The sequence below is a fragment of the Ovis aries genome, chromosome 14 (assembly GCF_016772045.2).
Source record: "Ovis aries strain OAR_USU_Benz2616 breed Rambouillet chromosome 14, ARS-UI_Ramb_v3.0, whole genome shotgun sequence".
NCBI lineage: Eukaryota > Metazoa > Chordata > Mammalia > Artiodactyla > Bovidae > Ovis > Ovis aries.
Window position 1 is genome coordinate 24,728,084 of NC_056067.1, and position 21,044 is coordinate 24,749,127.

Genomic DNA, 21,044 nt, shown 5'->3' on the forward strand with positions numbered 1-21,044 from the left:
CTTTACCAGTGAGCCACCAGGGAGGCCCAGGGTAACTGTAGGGAGTTGCTTTTTCCCTGCTTGTCCCCTGCATGTTCAGCATCAGAGAGGGAGAGAGCACTGGGCCGGGGCACCCTATCCCCTGGCAGTGACATTAGTGGGAGCTCAGGTTCCTGCCCTATGGTCTAACTGGGGCCACCAAGGCCCACAGTGACAATGTTCATACCACTGTGGCCAGGCTGAGGCCAGGGGCCAGGCCCCCTGGATGTCTGGTGGCCACACGTCTGCTGGAATCGGGTGGGATGTTAAGGAAGGCAGCGCCAGCCAGGGCAGCAGGAGCCCTGAACACCAGGCTTGAAGGTCCCTGTCACTTACTCTACCAGCTGGCAGCCCCCAGGCCTCAGTTTCCTCACCTGGAGACTAAGATTTACGTGAGCATCAGTGCGGTCACAACGCAGCAGTACCCTGTGACAGTGAAGCTGGTGGGTTGCAGCATCGTGATTTCACGTCCTTGTTTCTGAAACTTGTGTCACTCACAACCCCCTTCTGGATTTCTGGCTCCTGCCTTATTATTTTTTGTATTCAGCCCCCCTCCTCCTCCCATTCTGGTGTCTTTTTTACTTAAAAAATATTTATTTTGCAAGGAACCCTTCTAACGTCACCAATATTGGAAGGCCAGCCAAAAGGAGACAAAGACCATCCAAACTATGTTTTAACAGCTTTAGTAATTTACAGCAGAAGGTCTTGATCTGGAGGCCTGGCCTCTCTCTGTTCCAGGTCGAGGTCGGTAAGAGCTAGAGAGACTTAGGGACCAAATGGCAACAAATTGAGGCTTTCTTTGTCGTGTAATTGGGCTTCGCAGGTGGCTCAGCAGTAAAGAGTCCACCTGCCAGTGCAGGAGACGCAGCTTCAGTCCCTGGGTCAGGAAGATCCCTTGGAGGAGGGCACAACAACCCACTCCAGTATTCTTGCCAGGGGAATCCCATGGACAGAGGAGTTTGGTGGGCTGCAGTCCATGGGGTCACAAAGCCTCAGACACGACTTAGTGACTAAACAGCAGCTGTCATATAATTGGTAGTTGTTACTGACTGAAACTCCAGTACTTTGGCCACCTCATGCGAAGAGTTGACTCATTGGAAAAGACTTTGGTGCTAGGAGGGATTGGGGGCAGGAGGAGAAGGGGACGACTGAGGATGAGATGGCTGGATGGCATCACTGACTCAATGGACGCGAGTCTGGGTGAACTCCGGGAGTTGGTGATGGACAGGGAGGCCTGGCGTGCTGCAATTCATGAGGTCACAAAGAGTCGGACATGACTGAACAACTGAACTGAACTGAACTGACTTTGGGCCCTGGGACACTGTGTGAACTTATTGTACATCTGTGTGTGTACAGATGTTCCACCAATTGGGAACCGTTGCTCCACTGTTACAGAGGGATTAGGGTTCTGTGGTAATCAGATCAGGTGCATCTGCTTTTTGCGGCCTCCTTGACCACCATCCGGGCCCAGAGTGACAGCTCCCCAAAGGTTGTTGTGGAGAGCATGGCCAAATGAGGGCTGGCCCTCGGGTGCGGGGTGGGGGCTCACTGACCTCTCTGATTTCTTCCAGATAACCCGGGACTACTCCTTTCTGGACTACATCCTGGGAGGCTGCCAGCTCATGTTCACCGTAAGGTTTCCACCACCCCACCCCACCTCTCCCCTCCCCAGTGAGGATCCTCTTGAAGGGCTTGAGCTACGACTTCAGCAGGAGTGACTTGGGATAGACTTCAGGAAGGACTTTCCCAGGGCATGGGCTTTCCCAGGACTGGCTGAGAGGAGACAGTATGGGTGGATGGGTCTGAGTCAGAGCCTGGTTGTTCAGCCCTGAGCGTCACTGGTTAGGCTACACTTCTTCAGGAGGGAAAAAAGAGCCAGTTCTTTCCCATTTCCTTCCTACCTCATCTGCTGCACCCTTCCCCTTGCTCACTCAGCTCCGTCCACACTGATCCTCACTGCTTCCCCACGCACCAGCTCAGCTCTGCTCTGTCTTGGGGCTTTGTGTTTGCTGTTTCTCCTGCCTGGAACACTCTTCCCCAGAACCTTCTTGTGTCTGCTGCCCTGCAGGCCGTAACACAGGTCACCTCTGCCGAGGCCTCCTATTCCTCTCTGTCCCATCTCCTGTTTTAGTAACTTCAGGACACATGCCACTCTGAAATTTTCTCAAGTATTTTTAAAAAATTTTCTTACTTTTCGGCCACACCATGTGGCATGTGGGATCTTAGTCCCCCGACCAGGGATCAAACCCACACCCCCTGCAGTGGATTCTCAAGTATATTTCACTGTCCCTGCCCCACTAGTGACTGAGTGTCCTGAGTGCGGGGCTGCTGTTTTGTTTCCTCTCCACCCTTGAGGTATCACTCAGTACCCAGCATGTAGCACATGCTTAGTAAATACTCACTGAGAGAATGAGTGGTCACTCTGTCGGTGGCCTGGAGTGTATGCCCCAGACTTGTCCCATTCCTCACCCAAAGGGAAGGCTCGGGACCAGGGGAGAACCTGCAGGGGTCCTACACTCTGCCCACTTCCCACCTAGCCTCCCCGCCCTCCCATCACCACCTCTAGACCCCATGGGGGCTGGAAGTCATCTGCAGGACTCTTAGGAGGCAGGAGATTGGTCTTGTTGACCTGTAACCCTGCTAGTTGTTACAGCCCCCCTACCCCGCAGAGAGGCCAGGCCCTGCTATTTCTCCTGTGTTCACTCAGCAGACGATATCGAGCACCTTCTGTGTGCCAGGCTCCAGGCTGTGCCTGAGTCCTCAAGTGGCCATCTCATGCCCTGGGTCTCTCTCTGGCTGGGCAGCCTTGCCCACCCCTTCTTGCTCCCATCCAGAGGCTGGGTTGGAAACCCTTAGGGCTGAGAGAGCAGGTGGAGCTCAGTATCCTGCCCATCCGCCAGTCTCAGTCCATGTGGGGCACCTGCCTGGTGCTCTGTGCCCCGCTGTGGACCTGGCTCTGGGACCATGCATCTTACCTGCAGTGAGCATCCATTGTGACTAGATGTGCAGGCATTGCCCCAGGTCCTGGTGCCCCTTGGAGATCTGAGGGACAATGGGTAGATGGCCTGGTGTGGGGGCGAGGTGTCTGGGAAGGCTTCAGTGGGGCAGTGGCATCTGAATTGGGCCTGAAAATTGGAGGAGAATGAAAAAATGGCCTGGCTCTTCAGGTAGAGGGAACCTCATGAATGAAGGCCTGGAAACGGAACTGTGACAGGGAAAAGGGTTGGGGCTGTAGGTTGGTTTTATATCACATCTAGGCGGTAGACTTTATGCTCTGGCAATAGAGAGCCATAGATGGCATTAGAGCCAGAGGAGTGACATGGTCAGTTTCCAGGTTTGGGACCATCTTATGGAAGGGGGGTCAGGGTGGGGTGATGAATGGGACTTCCCATGTTTCATCAGCCTCTCTGTTCCCTGGAGGCAGGATAGGGAGCTGGGGTCTCTGGCCTTTTCCTGCAGGTTGGGATAGACTTCACAGCCTCCAATGGAAATCCCCTCGACCCTTCCTCTTTGCACTATATCAACCCCATGGGCACCAACGAATATTTGTCGGCCATCTGGGCGGTTGGGCAGATCATTCAGGACTATGACAGGTATGCTTATGAAGGGCCTGTGATGGTCGGCTTGGGCTCCGTCCATTCTAGGAAGCTCAGTTGTCAAAGCTAGAAGGGACCCAGAGATCATCAAACCTAGGGATGGGTAGCTCAGGACATGCATGTCCTGTGGCAGACATTGCTAATCAACTGCTGATTTCTTACCAGCTGGTTCTAGCTCCATCCTGAGATCCTTCTCCACACCGTACACCACGTAGCCAGTAAGAAAATGAGTCAAGACAGAAAATGAAACTCATCTGCTCTTGCTGCAACCTTCACTGTTAGAGCTGGAGAAGAGCAGGCCTAGAGTGTGGGGAGAGAATTTATCACACATATCAGGGAACTGGAACCCAAGACATTCCGATTCCTGCACCTGCCCCGTAATGGCCTAACAGTCTCACTCCTGTGGGAAACTTCAGAGGGGCAGCCCGCCTGCATGGGCCCTCAGCCCGTGACCACGCTTCCTAGGGATCTTTGGTTGGGAGGACAGTGGAGAGTCAGTGAAGGAGAGCTGTATAGAGAGTGTGACCACTGACAGGATGGGCCACATGCAAAGTCAAGAGGGCCTTGGAGGATCCAGAAGTCGCTTGAGGGTCATGGTATCATTTTCACAGATGGTGTTTGTCGGAATGTCCAGGTGAGAGGGTGGAATGACCAGGAGGCCAATACGTGGGAAGTGGGTCCTTGAGATTTGGCAGGCGCAAGAGCAGGCTTGGGAAGTCTGTCTGCACTTGGCCTTCTTGAGAGAGGCACCCTGAGGACCAGCTTCTGACTCCCAGGAGCTCAGGGTCTAAGCGGTGGCTGTGACCCCAGGCCACATTGAGAGAGGTACAGCAAGCAGCGCAAGGGAGGTGGAAGTCCCCACCTGCATTTTGGGTGGGGAAGCCTACCACTGCCGCTCCAGAGGCCCTTGTACCCATCTGCCCAGACCCTTGTATTCGCTGGGCTGTCTCATGGGCATTCAGACGCAACTGGACACCTGTGCCACTCACTGAAAACCCTTTGCTTCCTTTATTTCCCTCACCTCCCCCATCATTCCTTCAGGAAATCCTTTTGTAACGTACTTGAATCCAACCTCTTCTCCCCGATCCGTGGCCACCAGCCTGTTTGAGCCACCATCACCTCCTGCCCAGAGTGACTGAGTCAGCAGCCCCCTCACTGGTCTCCCTGCTTCTGCCCTAGCCCCCGACAGTTTGTTCTCCACATGGCAGCCACAGGTTTCCTCAGTAAATGCATGCTGAATGAACAAATGAGACATGGTCCCTGTGCTCAGGGAGTTCCCACTCCAGGAAGAAAACAGGAAATCACTGCAGTTCCCAGAGACCAGTTTATGTGTGAGACAGGAGCTATGGGCGCACCAAAGAGGGAGGCAGCCTGGGGTCTCAGGGAAACCCACAGAGAGATGGGGCCATTTGAATTGGGCCTTAGAGGATGAGTAGGAATTTGCCACAGGGAAGAGATTGGGGAGAGGTATTTCAAGAAGGGGTGCAACAGGGCTGAAGTTGAAACCTAAACATAGTTCCCCTATGTGTTTAGGGAAGAGCGAGTAGCCAGTGACCGGGAGTGGGGAATGAAGGAGGGCTGGTAGAAGAGACTAGACTCTTGGAAGAGGTGAGAAAAGGTCTTGAATGCCAAGCCAGTGTTTTCACTTTAGAATTTTTCCCAGTCATAAAAGGGAGGCAAAGAGACAGCCAGTACATTTCAGTTGCTTCGTGACTGTGGTTTAGTGGTCTCTAAGGTCCCAGTTTGAGAAGGATCTCGACAAGGCACTCAGGCCCATTGGTTAGAAGTGCTGTGATTGATTAGCAATGTCTGCCATAGGTGTAGATGGGGGTGAAGACTCTAATTCACCAGATACGCGGAAGTGGGTTTGGAGATCATTCAAACAGAGCTTTTTCTAGAGGCGGTGAGCTTTTTTTTTTTTTTTTTTTGGTCTGTGGAAGTGTGCACAGCACTGTGGGCCCAGCCCTGGCGAGGGGTTGGGGAGGGTGAGCATGGGCAGAGGAGGCCCCTGCCTGGTTGTCTCACAGTAATTTTTTTTTCTTCTCCTTTCTCTGATTAGTGATAAGATGTTTCCAGCTCTGGGCTTTGGGGCACAGTTACCCCCAGACTGGAAGGTAAGTGGAGCCAGATTGTTTCCTTTTGGCTGAGATGAGGTTTTTGTGTATGGCCTCTCTGGAATCTGCCTTGGAAAGGCTGGGCTGGGGCCTAGCTTCCCTGCCTTCTCATGTTTATCCCAAACCCACACTCATTTCTCATCCTGAACCTCACACAGGTAGTAGAGCTAGAGCAGGGAATAAGTTATCCTATCTACTCCCTGGCATCCAGTCATGTAGGGGAAGATACTGTCAGATAAATAGGTTAAGTATGGCCTTTATACTGCCTAGGGCTTCCCTGGTGGCTCAGCAGTAAAGAACCCACCTGTTAATGCAGGAGATAGAGGTTCAATCCCTGGTCAGGAAGATCCCTTGGAGTAGAGATTGGCTACCCACTCCAGTATTCTTGCCTAGGAAACCCCCTGGACAGAGGAGCCTGGCGGGTTACAATCCATGGGTTTGCAGAGTAAAACAACAACAAATATTGCCTAGGACATACTTATAATAAAAAATTATCCATTATATACCTGAAATTCAAATTGAACTGGGCATTGTATACTCTGTCTGGCAGCCCGAAAGACAGGCAGTGTCATCAGTGCCGAGATGGGGCAGCAGTCCCTAGAGGAGGGCCCCGACCTGGCCTGGGGGTATCAGGGAAGGCTTCCTGGAGGAGGCATGGTCTAAACCAAGAAGGGAAGGGAGAGTAGGAATTTGCAGAGTGACTTGAGGTGGTGGTGTGGCAGGTAGAGTGTTCAGGGCAGAGAGAAGAGCCTGTGCGAAGTCTGGGAGATAGAGGGAGCAGGGTGAGTTGGAGAAACTGAAAGAAGGTGGGCGTGGTGAACTCTCCATTAAAGATGGGCAGGATAGAGATGCGGCTGAAGAGGTGGGGAGCCAGGCATGCAGCAAGCCATGAGTGGGTCTACGTGCTGCTGGCACTCTGAAGGCCCACTCTGGCTGCTGAGTGGGAGCTGTCTGGGTGATGCTGGGCAGAATGGAGGGATGGAGAGAGGGGCATTATCCGTCACTGGTAAAAAACAACAGAGGCTCAGTGACTTGTCCCAGGACGTCTTCATAGCAGAAAGCCTGAATTCCAGCTGGGCAGGTGGACTCTCAAATCTGTTCTCAGAATGTGCTACCTTTCTGATAAGAAGCCTGGGGGTGTGAGCACAGAGGGCTCCTAAATCTACATTATGTCTCAGCCAGTGCCCTCTCTTGCCTGTCATCCTGTACCATGTGCTGTTTCCACTGAGTATTCCCCTCTCGTCCTCTCCTGGGAGGGCAGTTTTCAGCTAGGACTTCAGGGAGTGGCTCTGTGGCATGCTGGCCATCATGTGGCAGGGGACAGGATACTGTGGGGCCAAAGCTGGGCCTCTGAGCAGACACAGTGATGCCGCTGGGGGGAGGGCAGGCCGGCGCGGCCAGGCCTGGCATGAGCTCGTTGCTAGGACACCAGCCAGCTTTCAAAGAACTCTGGCTGAATGAGATGTTTTCTTGTGCAAAAGCCTCCTTGGAAATGTCACAGGGCAACTCTGGGGAGGGTGGGCGTGGCCAGGCCGGAGTGCCCAGCAGTGCCAGGAGGGCTGCTGGGGCGAGGCGTGGAAAGGGCAATGCTCTCCCCTCCTCCCCTTGCTGCTGGAGCTGGCCAGGCCTGCCTCCCAGCCCCTTACCTTCCCTCTCAGCTAACTTGCCGTGCCCTGCCACGTGAACCTTCTTTGGTTGGTTCCCACCTCAGGGCCTTGGCATGTGGTCTTCCCCTGGCCTTTGCCCCCTTTCACTGACTTCCCATGCTGCTTCATAGCCTAGAGGTCATCTCCTCTAGGAAGACTTCCTCAGGCCTCTCCTGCCCGCCCTGGCGTTGTCCTCCAGCACTTTGTGGGCACTCTGTGCTGGTTTTCTCATTGTCTCGGGGAGGCTGAATGCTCAGGGGAGGCTCTTGGCTTCCTTCTTGCTGTGTCGGGCTCCAGGCACACACAGTGTGCAGTATGTGACTGTGGACCGTAAATTTGGGGCCTGGTGGCCTGAGCAGACAGAGGTGTTGGTTCTCCGAGTGGGAGGTTGGAAGGAGCTAGAAGAAGCATGTGACTCAGTGAGTGGTCTGCCCTCAGGACCTCAGTCCCTGCCTGGGTCTGGTCCAGGTGAGCACAGAGAAGACCCCTGTCCTGGGTAGAGGTGGAGGGACTGACCTTTCAGGACGAGCCAGAGTTAGGTGAAGAAAGGGATTAGGCCAAAGGATTGGCCTGTGCAAAAAGGCCCGGAGTGGGAAAGAGCACAGTTTAGGACTCTTCCTACTTTACAGATGAGGAAAACTGAGGCTCAGGGAGGATGATCACTGAGGTCCTTTCAACCCCCTATGTGGCCCCAACACACTGCCCTGCCAGGACCAGAGGGAATGGCCTCTGAAGTAACTCAGGACCATGGGCTGTGCCCAGCCAGGTGGGGACAATGGAACCATTGACCATCAGAAGGCAGTAGAGTCCCAGAACAAAGCTCTGTGGCTGGCCAGTCCCCAGGGGCTCCTAATCAGCTTGAGGTGGCCTCCAAGAAGCTTGTCATGTTTGTTGACATTTCTCAGGCAAACCAGGGCAGCAAGTGTGGGAGGGGGCTGGGCTGCCACAGGTAGCATGAACTCTTATCCCCTGGATCCGGTCCTGGCTCTGCTCTAGCTCTGGCTCAGTCATGTGACCTGGGCATTCCTTGGGCTTCTCTGAACCTCAGTTGTTCCACCTGTGAAATGGAGCTGCTGGGTGGAACAGGTGACCTGAGAGGCATCCAGAGTAGATGGGTGATCTCCCACAGCCCCACCCATTTGACCAAAGGCCCTACTCTCCCCTAAATAGAGGAAAAGAATAGGGAATGAAGAATGTGGGTGGCTGAGAAAATGGAATATTAATCCATTCCTGTCAGGAGGGGGCTTTTCCCCCTTGGTCTCTAAAATCTCCTAAAATCTGATTTTGCAGGAAGCCAGCCCAAGGGAGACTTGTTTCCCTGGCAACCATTTTCCTCTCTCAGCCCCCTTCTGTACAAGCCCCCCTCTTAATCTCTGTAGAGGCTCATGAAGTTTCCATGGCAACAAGGACCTCCAACCCCCCACACCTGGAGCCCAGGCTGGGGACAGGGTGAAGAGGGCCCCTGGGCAGGGGAAGGGCCCAGGAGGGACATCAGGGGAATGGCTCCATGCCAGGCACTTAGGGCTGAGGGGGGGCAAAGAACAGAAGAGCCCATTCCCCTGAACGGGCCGGGGTCTGCTGCTCAGGCTAGCAGACAGGCGGCGGTGCTGGGTTGGATTCCCCTCCCACCTTGGTCCAGGAGGGCTCTGCAAGGTCAGAGATCCAACCAACCCTTTTACCCGGCTTGGGGATCCTAGGCTTCGGGTCTCTTCTGCTGTGTGGTCTTGGTACCTCTGGGCCTCAGTTAGTTTACTTGTGAAGTGGGGATGTTGGACTTGGCAGGGGCTTCCAACACCCTCACTGTAGTGTCTCAGAGCTACAGTATTTGGAGTTCTTTGTGTCTGGACTGGAACATTCCTCCAGCAGCTGAAGGCGGTGGTCCCTTCCCCCAGGCATTTCTTCACCCTCCTATTTATACTCAGGTTAGTGAGTTTATACGAGCGCAGGCGACAGCCAGACTTCAGTTCTGGTCCCAGCACTCCTCTTCGGTAGATGTGAGACCATGGGGTCATCTGGTCCATTTTGTCTCAGTTTTACATCTGTGACGGGGGTGACACCAGACCTTTCTCTGGATTGTTGTGAAGAACGAGTGAGGGGACTGCTGGCAAGGGGCTGGACATGGGCTAAAGCACCCAGTTCTCAGGGAAAGGGCTGTGTGGGGTCTCTGGCTGGGAGACAGTGGCAGGGAGAGAAGGCAGACCCTAACGTCCACCTGAGCTCTGGGCCTCCTGGGCTCCTGGGTTCTGCAGCCACCGCAGTCTTACGCACAGCCCTGAATGGGGCCTGGTTATGGGTCCCTGTGCGGGCCCGTGGCTTCTGGGAGTGTGCAGGGTCACTTTGGTGACCCTCCCAGGCTCGGAGCTGGGTCTGCAGGAACCGGGACAGAGCTCTCTACTCCCTGCCCTTCTGGCCCCATTACGTTTCCCGATCCCCAGGTCCTGCTCTGTGTGGGTTTTCAGCTAAGCCCCAGCTTGGGTTGCTGGCATAAGGTGGGCTTTCTTCCAAGCACTCGTGCTTATTAGTGAGATGGGGGAAGGCCTTCGAGGCCTGAAGAAGGGGAATTCTAGTTATGTGAAAGTCTACCGTGAAAGCAGGTGGCGAAGGAGTGCTCCAGCTGCTCCTTGAACCCGTCACCCTCAGACACATCTCTGCCTATTCAGGGCTTCTTGAGTTGGGCAAGGAGGCAGAGACAGCCCTGGCCCCCCAGAAGAGATCGCGGTGGTGTAGAAGGATCTGGGGGTTTCCCAGGTGGCGCAGTGGTAAAGAATCTGCTTGCCAGTGCAGGAGATACAAGAGACATGGGTTCAATCCCTGGGTCGGGAATATCCCCTGGAGTAGGAAATGGCAACCTGCTCTAGTATTCTTGCCTGGAAAATCCCATGGACAGAGGAGCCTGGCAGGATGTAGTCCACAGGGTTGCAAACAGTCGGACACGACTGAGAGAAGGGTGTCAGTTTCTTCTGTTTATGAAGTGGAGGTGGTTGGGCCTCGTGGTCACTCAGAGCCAGCAATAGGGGTGAAAGCAGATGCAGTGGGGTATCACAGCCTTGACCTGGGGTCAGGCAGCAAAGAGCCAGTCTCCCTCAGAGGGAGTCTTTCTTGGCAGCGGGTGAGCCTGCCTGGGTCCAGGTATAGGCCAGGAGGCTCTGACTCACTATTTTCTCTGCATTTCAGGTCTCCCATGAGTTTGCGATCAACTTCAACCCCACCAACCCCTTCTGCTCGGGTGAGTGTCAAGCCCCCTGCATCAGCCCTGGTCTCCCTGGGTGGAGAGAGGGGTGGAATACAGCTTTCTGTATTTCGCCCCTCTCCCCATCACACTTGCTCAGGATGGCAGATGGGGAGAAGCTGGAATTTGGAGTCAGGTGGCCTGGCATTCAGGGCCAGCTGTGCCCTTTCCTGGCTGTGAGTTGGAGAGGTCAGTGCACCCCACTGGGCCTGTGCCACTTCACCTGCCCCAGGGGAGGGAGCTCACCTCACTGAGGAGTCGGGTGAGAATAAAGGGAAGTGTTGACAGGAAGCCCTGTGTAGATCAGGAGGAAGTAAGGGCAGCAAATTACACACCTGCCTCTCCCCTGCCTCCTGCCCTCGTGGGAAGAGCCCAGCCTTGTCCTGCCCCACCTGGGCAGGGGTGCTGGGCAAGAGGGAGCGGCAGGCAGCGAGCGTGGTATCTGTGCTCTCCCCACCCCAGGCCTCAGAGGATTTCTGAGCCTTCCAGAGTCAGTGAAAGGAGAAGATGGCAACCCACTCCAGTATTCTTGCCTGGAGAATCCCATGGGCAGAAGGGCCTGGCAGGTTACAGTTCATGGGGTCGCAAGAGTCGGACATGACTTACCAACTAAACCATAGCACCCACAAGAAGACCTTGCCTATTGTAGGCATTAAATAAATATGTTTGATTTTTAAAAAAAAAAAGTGAAAGAGAAGGGGTTTGGAAGAGGGTGGTCCCTGACCCCATGAGAGCTTCTAGCCTCAGCTGGCTTCAGATGTAGCATCTGCCTTCCCTGGGGATCCCTGAAGCTAGGTCAGGTTTGTATTTGGGAGGGGACTGCATCAGGTCACCACCTTAGGGATGATGCTGTGACTCAGAAGCCATGGGCCTCTGTTGGCTGGAAGTGTGGTCCTGTCCTCCAGTTGGGGTCTGTCTGGTTTAGAGCAGAGACATTCTGTCCATTTACCTCATCTCTGGCCAGAGGCCTTCTGGACAGGATGGCAGGGCAGGCAGTATTCTTAGGCTTGTAATGGCAGCTATTGACAGAGCACCTTCTGTCTGCAGGGCTGTGCAAACCTTAGTCCCCTCACCAACGCTGAGAAGCCATGGCATATGCAAAATGGACCCCCAGATGGTTCCCTGGGACCCCAGAGTGTCACTACAGGAGCCTGCTAGACCCCCTCCTGCCAGCTTCCCAAGAGTGGAGATTACCAGCCCCTTTGACGGGATCAGAAAGATTTAAGTACCTTCCTCCAGGCCCCATGACTAAGAAGTGGTAAAGGCAGGATTGGAACTCAGGTCAGACTCCATGTTCAGGGCTCTTTATCCACCCTGGAACTGCTCTCTGGGAGCTTCCAGTACCCCAGGGCCCGGCAGGTGGGGGCAGCAGGGAGTGGGTGCAGGGTCAGGGAGGACCAGGCTGATGCAGAGCCTCCTCTTCTCCCTGAGGCAGGTGTGGACGGCATCGCCCAGGCATATTCGGCTTGCCTGCCCCACATCCGCTTCTATGGCCCCACCAATTTCTCTCCCATTGTCAACCATGTGGCCCGGTTTGCAGCCCAAGCCACGCAGCAGCAGACAGCCACGGTGAGTAGGTGACCAGTGGTGTGGATGTGCAGGGTGGGGCAGGCACCAGCTGGGTGTTCTGCCTCTCCGTGTCCTAAGATCCTAGGTGAGCCCGGTGTCTCTCCACTTTTAGTTTACCTGCAGGGATGGAAGGGGTTTGGGGCAAGCTTGCCTTGGTTCTGGCTTCCTCGAGCACAGACTGCAGGACAGAGAGCCATTCCGTTGTTTGTGCTTAGCAGAAAATAGGGTTGCGATTACTGGGAAGTGCCTTCATGGGCAGAGGGAAACCTGGGCCTGGGGTCCCTGCAGCTCCCATCTCACACTGAGGGCTTTGGCACTGTCTGGCCCAGGTCTGGCGGTCAGTGACAGGGCTGCCGTGTGGCATCTGGAATATATGGCAAATAGCTGTCCTGGGCATTGTGCATCCCAGCCGCTCTCCTTCCCAGTGCCAGTGTTGGGGTCACCAAGTCTCCCTCCCCTGCCGTCCACCAGGGCTTGTGACGTGAGTTGTGGGGTCTTTTGCCACAAGTAGGGTGAGCCAAGACTGGGAACCGGCACCCGCTTTGGGGTGGTGGAACCTGGACTGTGATTGAGGCATGGGTCCAATTCCCACCTGACCAGGTCCCTGAGCCCCTGCCACAGTCCCAGCCCTCGGCGGAAGGAGGCTTCCTTCTCCTCTGGAAGGAAAGGGTTTGCTGCACAGGTGCTGCAGTCTCTGCTGACTGCCCTTTCCACTCTGCCTCCACTCGCCGGCTGCCCCGCGGCCCTGGCCACTGCCACCTCTCCCTGGTCCCCGCGGGCCCATGCCCCTTTCTTCACTTGCGGTGACCATCCCACCTCCACCTTGTTCCTGCCCCTCAGAGACAGCAGCTTGTCTGCCAGCAGATCCTTTGTTCTGCTGTCTCCTCTGCCTGGAGGTTCTTCCTGACGCTGGCTCCGTTCCATCCCTCAGCGTCCCCTCCACTGCTCCTTCCCTGAACACTCACTTGAGCCTCTCTCCCGCCTTCTGTTTATTCCTGTCTTGACTCTGATGGTGGCGGCAACATCTCCTTCACACACTCTGCGTTTCTGTTTATGGTGTGTCTCCCGCATTGGACCCTCAGCCCTGTGGGGCCGCGCAGTGTGTGTGTGTGGTCTCTCATCTACTCCGGGGCCTATGCTGCGGCAGACACTCGTGTTCGGGAATGGATGGATTTAAGTTGGCCCCAGTCGTGTGCTGTGCACTGCACGAGGAGCTGGGAGGAGGTGACTCAGCCAGGGCCTCTCTCAAAGGGAAAGGGACCAGGTCCAATTCGGACTGCCTGGAGGAGGGAGGCACCTGCCTAGGAGGTAGAGGTTGATTTCCCGAAGACGGAGGGGAGGTTATGAGAGAAGACGACACCGGTCAGTCTGGGGGGGACAGGACAGCAGCACATGGTCTGACTGACTGGGAGGCAGCAGAGGGTCTGCGGGAAAGGGGGTCCTGGGGTCAGCCTGCCAGGGCGTGAATCCTGCCCCTGCCTGTTCATCACTGTGTGACCTGGGTAAATCACTTACCCTCTCTGAGCCTCGTGTGTACCATGGGAATAGTAATAGGACCTACCTTGAGGTGGTGGTATTAGGATTAAAATGTGATAACACACCAGCTGGCAACCAGTGAGGCTTGAGAATGAGGAAAGGCGGCAGAGGGTTCTGGGAAGAGCCCCCAGGCAGAGGGGACAGGAGGGAGGTCACTGCACGAGGTCGGTTCGAAGGAAGGTGGTCCCGGTCGTTTCTGCTCCAGGGAGCATGACCTGCTCTAGTCCTGGCCTTGGTGGCAGCAGCTGATGGCTCTGAGCCTGTTTCCTTTATGAAACGGGACAAGTAAGCCCACTTGAGTGGGAGGTAACTGGGGAGGACCTACGAGTTGCTTTTTTTATGTTCCTGGGTTAGAATTGGAGAGGGCAGAGGGAGGGCAGCCCCTCACCTTACACACCGTTTGGATGCCTGCTGCTGCCGAGGCTGCTGTCCCGCCTAGTCTTTTATCTGCCTGGACTCACTTTCAGAGGGATGGAAGAATGGCCTGCATTCTTGTTTAAGCGTAAAAAATGGGATGGAGCAGGAATGGAGCCCAGGGTTCTTCTTGGGCTCTTTCAGCTGCCAAGCAGGGGCAGGAGCGGAGGTCCTGAGGAGAAGGGGGCCAGTACCCGCTAGAGCCTCAGTCTGGAGAGGCTTGGGCCCTGGGGATTGCCAGGAAGGCGTCTTTGTGTTCTGGGGAACAGCTGCCGAGGGCCCTCACAGGGAAGAGCTTGGCCCTTGCTCTGAGCCAGTCTTAATCCTGACCAGTCCTAATCCTCACAATACCCCAGCCCCTTTCGTCATGACCAAGTCCTTCCAACCCTGGCTCCCTCACCCTGGGGAAGCATGTCACCCACCCTAGGTGTGACCTCGGGCCAGCATCTCTGGGCTGCAAGAGGCCCCTCCCACTCTGCTGTCCAAGAAGACCTCCTGCCTTCACTCTGTCCATATCACTGCACCGAAGGTGGGGCTGCCTGATGGTTCAGCCTCAAGCTCTGGGGGCCCACTGACCTGGGTTACATCCCAGCTCCCCTACTTCCTCACAGTGGGACCCAGAGCAGTTGCTTAAGCTCTCCGAACTTCGGTTTTCTCACCTGTACGACGGGGATGATGGAACGCTGCCTGCCTACGGGAAGCACTGCAAGGATCCAAGCAGATCGGCATCCAAACTGCTCAGCAGAGCCTGGCGCTTGACAGCCCCTAATCAACGTGGGTTGGGGAATCTTCTGAGGACACCTCTTGGGCCGGCAGTTGGTGATGCTGAGCTCATTTAGGCCTAAAGCGAAAGGAAGTGATCTGTGCATTACCTGATGCTTTTGAACAGCCGCTGTTTGGGAAACACTTGGTGTGGCTTCATCCTCCCTGTCCCCGGCACACGAACATGCACGAACACCCACGCACAGGAAATCAAGAGCAGGTGGCGGAAGCATCTCTCCGCGCTCTCCCATTCATTCACACAGCTCAGTTCTACAGTGTGTGTTTCTGTCCAGCACTGGGGAGACCATGATCCCAGGCCGTGGCCTCTGCCCTTCCAGGGCCGGTGGTCTAGTGGGGAGCTGGGCCAGGAGACAGCAGCTGTAATGCCAACCGATTAAACCTGTGATGGCAGAAGCACAGGATTATAAAGGTGGCACCTACCCCAGACAGAGGGCTCAGAGCTGGCTTCCTCGAGAAGTGATGTCCAAACTGAGACTTGGAGGCTGCTTAAGGGTTGGTCTCACAAAGGGTGTGTGTGTGTGTATGTGGAGTGTCCCAGGCAGAGGGAACAGAATAGGGCAAAGGCTTGGAGGTGTGGTGTGTGGCGTAACTGAAGGAAGGGGTGTGATGTAAGAGGGGTGGGTGGGGGTAAGGTTGAAAGGTAGGCCAGGTCCCAGAGATGCCTTCTAAGCTAGTGAGGAACCTGGACTTTCTCTTGAGGGCACTGACAGTCACTGAAAGATACTAAATTTGGGTGGGGCTACAGGGTTCTTACTGTGGAGCGCTCCTCATCCTCCCCTCTGCCCTGGGCCTTCCCATCCATGGTCCGTTGTTGGTTGGCTGCCTAGGCAACCAGTGTCCTAATGGTGAGGGGCGGGGGGGTTGCAATCTGGAAGCAGTCAGCACCCTGGGGCTCTCCCTCCACTCCCTAGGGCCCTCAGCTGCCAACTTCTCAGAAGTAAGCTAGGGAGGAATGAGTGCAACTTTCCCGGACTCTGCCTGGAATTCTGTGGTCAAGTCAGTTTCATATAAATCAAGTCACACGTTAAATGTGCTGGGGGAAGTGGCTACTCACAGCCTGAGAAAACTGAAAGCCTCTTGGGTAAGGGCAAGATACACTCCATCTTTGTCATGTGTTGGGGATCTGGGTTTGACCTGGTGGCAGCTGGTCCTGTTTATGGAGCACGCACAGGGTGCCAGGCCCATGAGATACCGAAGGCCTGTGGGGAGGGGCTGCCCTGAGGAGCTCTTAGGGTGCGAGGCGGGGCAGGGAGGTGTGTCCAGAGGAGCCCTCCCCAGGGGGTAGTCACTGGCAGTGGAAGCAGAGCTCAGGCCTCCAGGGAGTCTCGGCGCTGTGGCTGGGGAGAGTTCCCAGGCAGGAGGTAAACCAGGAAAGGCACGGAGGTGGGAAAGCTTAGGGTAGGGGAGACCAGGACTGTCTGTGGGGACAGCAGAGGCCCCGCCCACCTCCTCCTGCCTGATTCCTCCCTTCTTTCTCCCCTTCCACAGCATCCTTCCCATCTCTCCTTTGATGTCTTAGGGATGGGATCGTGGACCCCTGGGGTTGCAGTAGACTTTCAGGCTCCTGGACAACCTCATTTTTGCTTGGGACGGGCATGAAGCCCAGGACTTGTCAGCGGCATTTCCAGTGCCAAGGCTGGCCCAGGCTGTTCCCCGGCAGGCCCAGCTGCACAGATGCTGAGGCTGGGCACATAGGTGTGGGCACTGTGGGTGTCTGGCTGGTGCACAGGAGTGAGGGTTGGAAGTCCCGTGCCATGCCTCTGGGCCCTGCCCTAGGCGGCTGTTCTGGATATTCAGGCCTCCTGACACTGGGGTGCTAGGGGAGAGGGGGCAGAAACCTTTGCCCTGCCAGTCCCCACTATTGGAGAGACAGCTACAGGCCACCTATGATAGCACTGTGGCAAGAGCCCCAGGCTTGGGCTTGAACCTCAACTATGCCCTTCCTGGCTGAGTCCTTGAGCAAGTCAGTGACCCCCTCAGCCTGTCTCCCCATCTCCAAAAGGAGAATCCCAGTGTGAGGGTGACAGGGAGGGTGTGGTCACTGCCACCATGACTCAGCCTTTTAGTTGGTGCCTACAGTTCTGCAGGAACCCTGGCCTGCATGCTCCAAGTCTCCAAGTGCAGACACACGGCTGGCTGAAAGGGAAGAGTCAAGAGGGCCGTGTCAGGAGCAGGGTGGGAGACTGTGGTCTGAGCTGGATGGGGCTTGGAAACCAGCCCCACTCGCTGAGAGGAGAAGCCTGTCACCCAAGGCCAAGTGTTCTTTTCTGCCCTCATTGCCAGTCTTCTCCTGCCAACTTAGGTACCCCAGGAATACTGTCCTGGACCATTTGTGGTAGGATAGCAGTGGGGTTAGAGGACCACAAAGTGGCTGGCTGGGATGACAGTGGGCTGTGAGGGGACGAGTCTGGAAGGGCTTATGAGGTGACCCCCAACCAGAGGAATGGGGACTGGCAGCAGCAGCCTCCACTACAAGGAGAGGCTGCCATCTCCATAGCAACAGGTATCCATCCTTAGCCAAGTGATCAGTCTCTTAAAGGCACAGTGCAGAAGTTGGATTACTGTTGGGGGTTGGGGCTTAGGATGGGGTCCATACCTCCGTGTGGTTCATTCCTGCCTTCCACAGCTGTGCCTGGGGGACAGGCAGGAGAGTAAGGAATCTTTTATGGCTGAACCTGTGGTCTCCATTTGTTTCCCAGGCAGTGAACGGCTTTGCTGAGTGAGAAGGTCACCAGATGCTGACTTGGGAGCTGGCTTGGTTCTGTCCTTTTTACCTCTATGACCTTGACTATTCTGGGTCCACATTGCCTCTCCTAAGAATCAGAAGGGTCAGACAAAAAGGCAGAAGCCCTAAACAGAGACTATTAAGACCACAGGGGCTTTTCTGTTCATTTTATGGATGGGGAAGACTGGGGCCAGGCACAGAGCCCAAGTTGAAGATGAGATCTCAGGCAGCTGGGAGTCCTGGGGCTTCTGCCCAGAGATCATCCAGTGAGCTTTCCGGAACTTCATTTACTCACCCCCCCATCTCCACAGTCTGTGCTATGGCCACCTGTCACCTACACTAATTATTATTCAGTATTTTTTTCACTTAATTTTATAAAGAAACTATAACCCACTGTACAGGAAAAGTTAGAGTTAGGATAGAGAGTAAGAATAAAAATAAATACATCAGGCAGCACAGTGGTAGTCAAGGTATACCTGGAGCCTGCTGTCTCTGGAGCTCTTAGGTTCCTGCCTTCTCTTTGTTAATAGGGAGCGTTACCAAGTGTGACACACTGGCACCAGACAGACTTCCCCCTGGGTACAGTTTGTAGAATTCAAAGACCACTGCAAGACCAGTACCCTCCCCACTGTGACTGATGCTGTGTCTGGGGTGTGCCCAGAGTCTGCTTGTTGCCAGCAGACCCCACACTCCCAGAAGCACTGACCTAGATGACCTGCTTAGCTCCTACAAGGTCGGCTGTGCTGATGGGGGATGAGCAGGGTCACAGGAGTTCACATGCAGGTAGAGCAGAGAAGGGCAGGCTTGTCTCAGAGTCCACAAGCCAGAAGGCATCTTCCCCAGCAGCTGTGGACCTCACTCTGCCAGGGGCACAGCTGTCAATTACTGAGCTGCTACCACATGGCTGGCATGGTCCCTGAGAGGTGTGGGAACTCCCATTCTGCAGATGAAGAAACTGAGGCACAGCCAGTTGAGACAGTGGCCCAGAGTCCCACAGTGTAGCCACTATCAGAGCCAGGCCTGGAGTCTGGAGCTCTCAGATTCTCCTGAGCTGGGAAAGGCAGAGGAAGAGAGCAAGCAGTCTGTGCTTCCGGCTGTGATAGAGAGGCCTGAAGGGCCCTAGCGTGGAGGGAGGCGCCTGCGATCTGGCAGCAGCTCTGGGAGAAGCGCCGCCTTCCTTCCGGGGGTCAGAGGGGTTGGGGAGGGTGGGAAAGGAGGGAGGGGAAGGGCAGCCAGGGGCCCTGGGCTGTGCTGAGTGCCTGCTGACCCCCTCCCACAGCAATACTTCATCCTCCTCATCATCACGGACGGTGTCATCAGTGACATGGAGGAGACGCGGCACGCCGTGGTGCAGGCTTCCAAGCTGCCCATGTCCATCATCATCGTGGGCGTTGGCAACGCCGACTTCGCAGCCATGGAGTTCCTGGACGGGGACAGCCGCATGCTGCGATCCCACACGGGAGAGGAGGCAGCCCGCGATATTGTGCAGTTCGTGCCCTTTCGAGAATTCCGCAACGTGAGTGTGGGCGCGGACTGGGGAGGGGGCAGTTACAGGACGCCAACCAGCATAGTTAATAATCAGGCTGAAGGCGTTGGGATTGCCTGCCCAGTCCTAGGCTCCTCTACCCTCAGTTCCATTGACTACATACTTCCTGAGGGTTTACTACGCGCCCAGGGCCAGGTCAGGCCCTGTCCCCAGATGAGGCTACATGACAGTCACTGAGCACTTGCTTCAGCAACTCAGGGGAGCTGTGCCCAGTCCAGACTGGGGCTTCAGGATAGGGGTTCCGGGAGGACCTGCCTTCTAACCCTGAACCAAGTCAGAATTATCCACGTGGGGCAAAGCATCCCAGGAGAGAGATGAGAGCAGAGGCCCTGAGGTGCGAGGGGCTTTCCTGGGATTCATAGCTCACCAGCCTCCTCACTTCATGTGGAAAACAAGGCCCACCTTACAATGGCCTCCTCTCCCTGAGGGCTTCTCTAAGGGGGAACTGGAGGCCTCCTACACTTCTAGAATTGACTCCAGTCTTTCTGCAGGGGACCCAGGTCTGCTTACAGGGAGGCTGGCATTAACTTCTTGGGCACTGCCCTTGCAGCAGGGCCCACAAGCAGCCCCAGAGGGAGCTCTCAGATACCACCCTGTACTGCCAGCCTGGAGCCTACCTCTCATTTGATGAGAGGCAGACTGTGTTCCTCTCCTCCTGGTCTCAACCAAAAGGACTTTGGGGTGCTGTGGCTCAGGTCCTGGGAGCTAGTCCCAGGAAGAATTGGGCACTCCAGTCTGGAAGCACTGGTACTCACCTCTCTGCCCAGTACCCTGTGGGTTTGCCTGAGCTGGTTCAGTTCTTTCCTCTGGAGTGTGAGCTTCCTGAGGACAAGTGCTGAGCACTGCCCATCCAGGCACCGCATGGACACTAACCAAGCTCCTGGTGTGCCCGGCCCGTGTCTGGGTGATGAGCAGCGAATCAGACAGTCACAGCCCCTTGATCCCAGCCAAGGAGGAGATCAGGAAATGTTTGCAAGATGAGTAGGCTGTGCAGCCCGCTTCCACCATCTCTTTCCCCCAAAAGCTTCCAACAGACAAATTCATCCTGAAATGTTACTCCCGGGCACGTCGAGTGCTCAGGTTAAGAGTCACACTTAGTGTCAAGGCAAAGGAAAGCGCTGCTGAGGGTGGGATTTCAGGCTTGGGCTGGACTGAGGGATGCTAGTTTTAGACAGCTCTGGTCTTCTGGTCCAGCTTTTCCTCCAGGGACACCTTCTTTACCAGCTGCCTGGCCACTTCACCCAGTAATCCTTTCTCTCTCCTCACTCTCCACCCTACCCTGCAGGCGGCAAAAGAGACCTTGGCCAAAGCTGTGTTGGCAGAACTGCCCCAACAAGTTGTTCAGTATTTCAAGCATAAAAACCTGCCCCCCACCAACTCGGAGCCCGCCTGAGTGCCAGCCCTCACCCAGCAGCAGCATGCCGGCTGGGCCTCCTGCCCTCCCCAGGAACATGCACGCTCACCCTGCTTCCTTGTGGGTGGCCCTTTTTTTTTTTTTTTTTTTTTAATGATCCACATTTTTATTTTTTACAACCGGACTTCCACCCCCAACTTCCTCCAGCCCAGCTGGGCTTCCTTTGTTGGAGTTGACTGATGATGCTTCCAGGCCAAACTGGCTTCCTCTCCTCCTCTCCCCACCCTCTCCACTCTTAAGTATTGAATGTACTTTGTATAATTTTAGTGGAATTATTATTAAAGAGAATAAAATTTTTACAATCATAATTGGCTTTTTCCAAGTAACTAGCTGCAGACTCAAAGGAACGTGTCCCCGGTGCCTCTGTGGTAGCCTGCACCTAATTCTTGCTGTTTTTTTATACTGTGACCATGTTCTATTTGTTATACTCAGGGTAATAAAGCAGTTTTGGATG

The 21,044-nt window shown here is 55.3% G+C and overlaps 1 protein-coding gene across 2 annotated transcripts in view; it reads left to right on the forward strand.

The window, feature by feature from the left end:
* The window catches only part of CPNE2 (copine 2), a 52,641-nt gene extending 31,597 nt beyond the window's left edge, over window positions 1-21,044 (forward strand). The window contains exons 10-16 of one of the 2 annotated variants that reach the window (XM_027977866.2): window positions 1,590-1,649; window positions 3,478-3,611; window positions 5,674-5,728; window positions 10,549-10,600; window positions 12,039-12,172; window positions 18,910-19,146; window positions 20,462-21,044. In XM_027977866.2, the coding sequence (XP_027833667.1) occupies window positions 1,590-1,649; window positions 3,478-3,611; window positions 5,674-5,728; window positions 10,549-10,600; window positions 12,039-12,172; window positions 18,910-19,146; window positions 20,462-20,569 (780 nt within the window). In that variant the 3' untranslated portion in view covers window positions 20,570-21,044. Of the gene's footprint in view, window positions 1-1,589; window positions 1,650-3,477; window positions 3,612-5,673; window positions 5,729-10,548; window positions 10,601-12,038; window positions 12,173-18,909 lie in introns of both variants that reach the window. The other variant, XM_060397961.1, reaches the window with a different exon arrangement.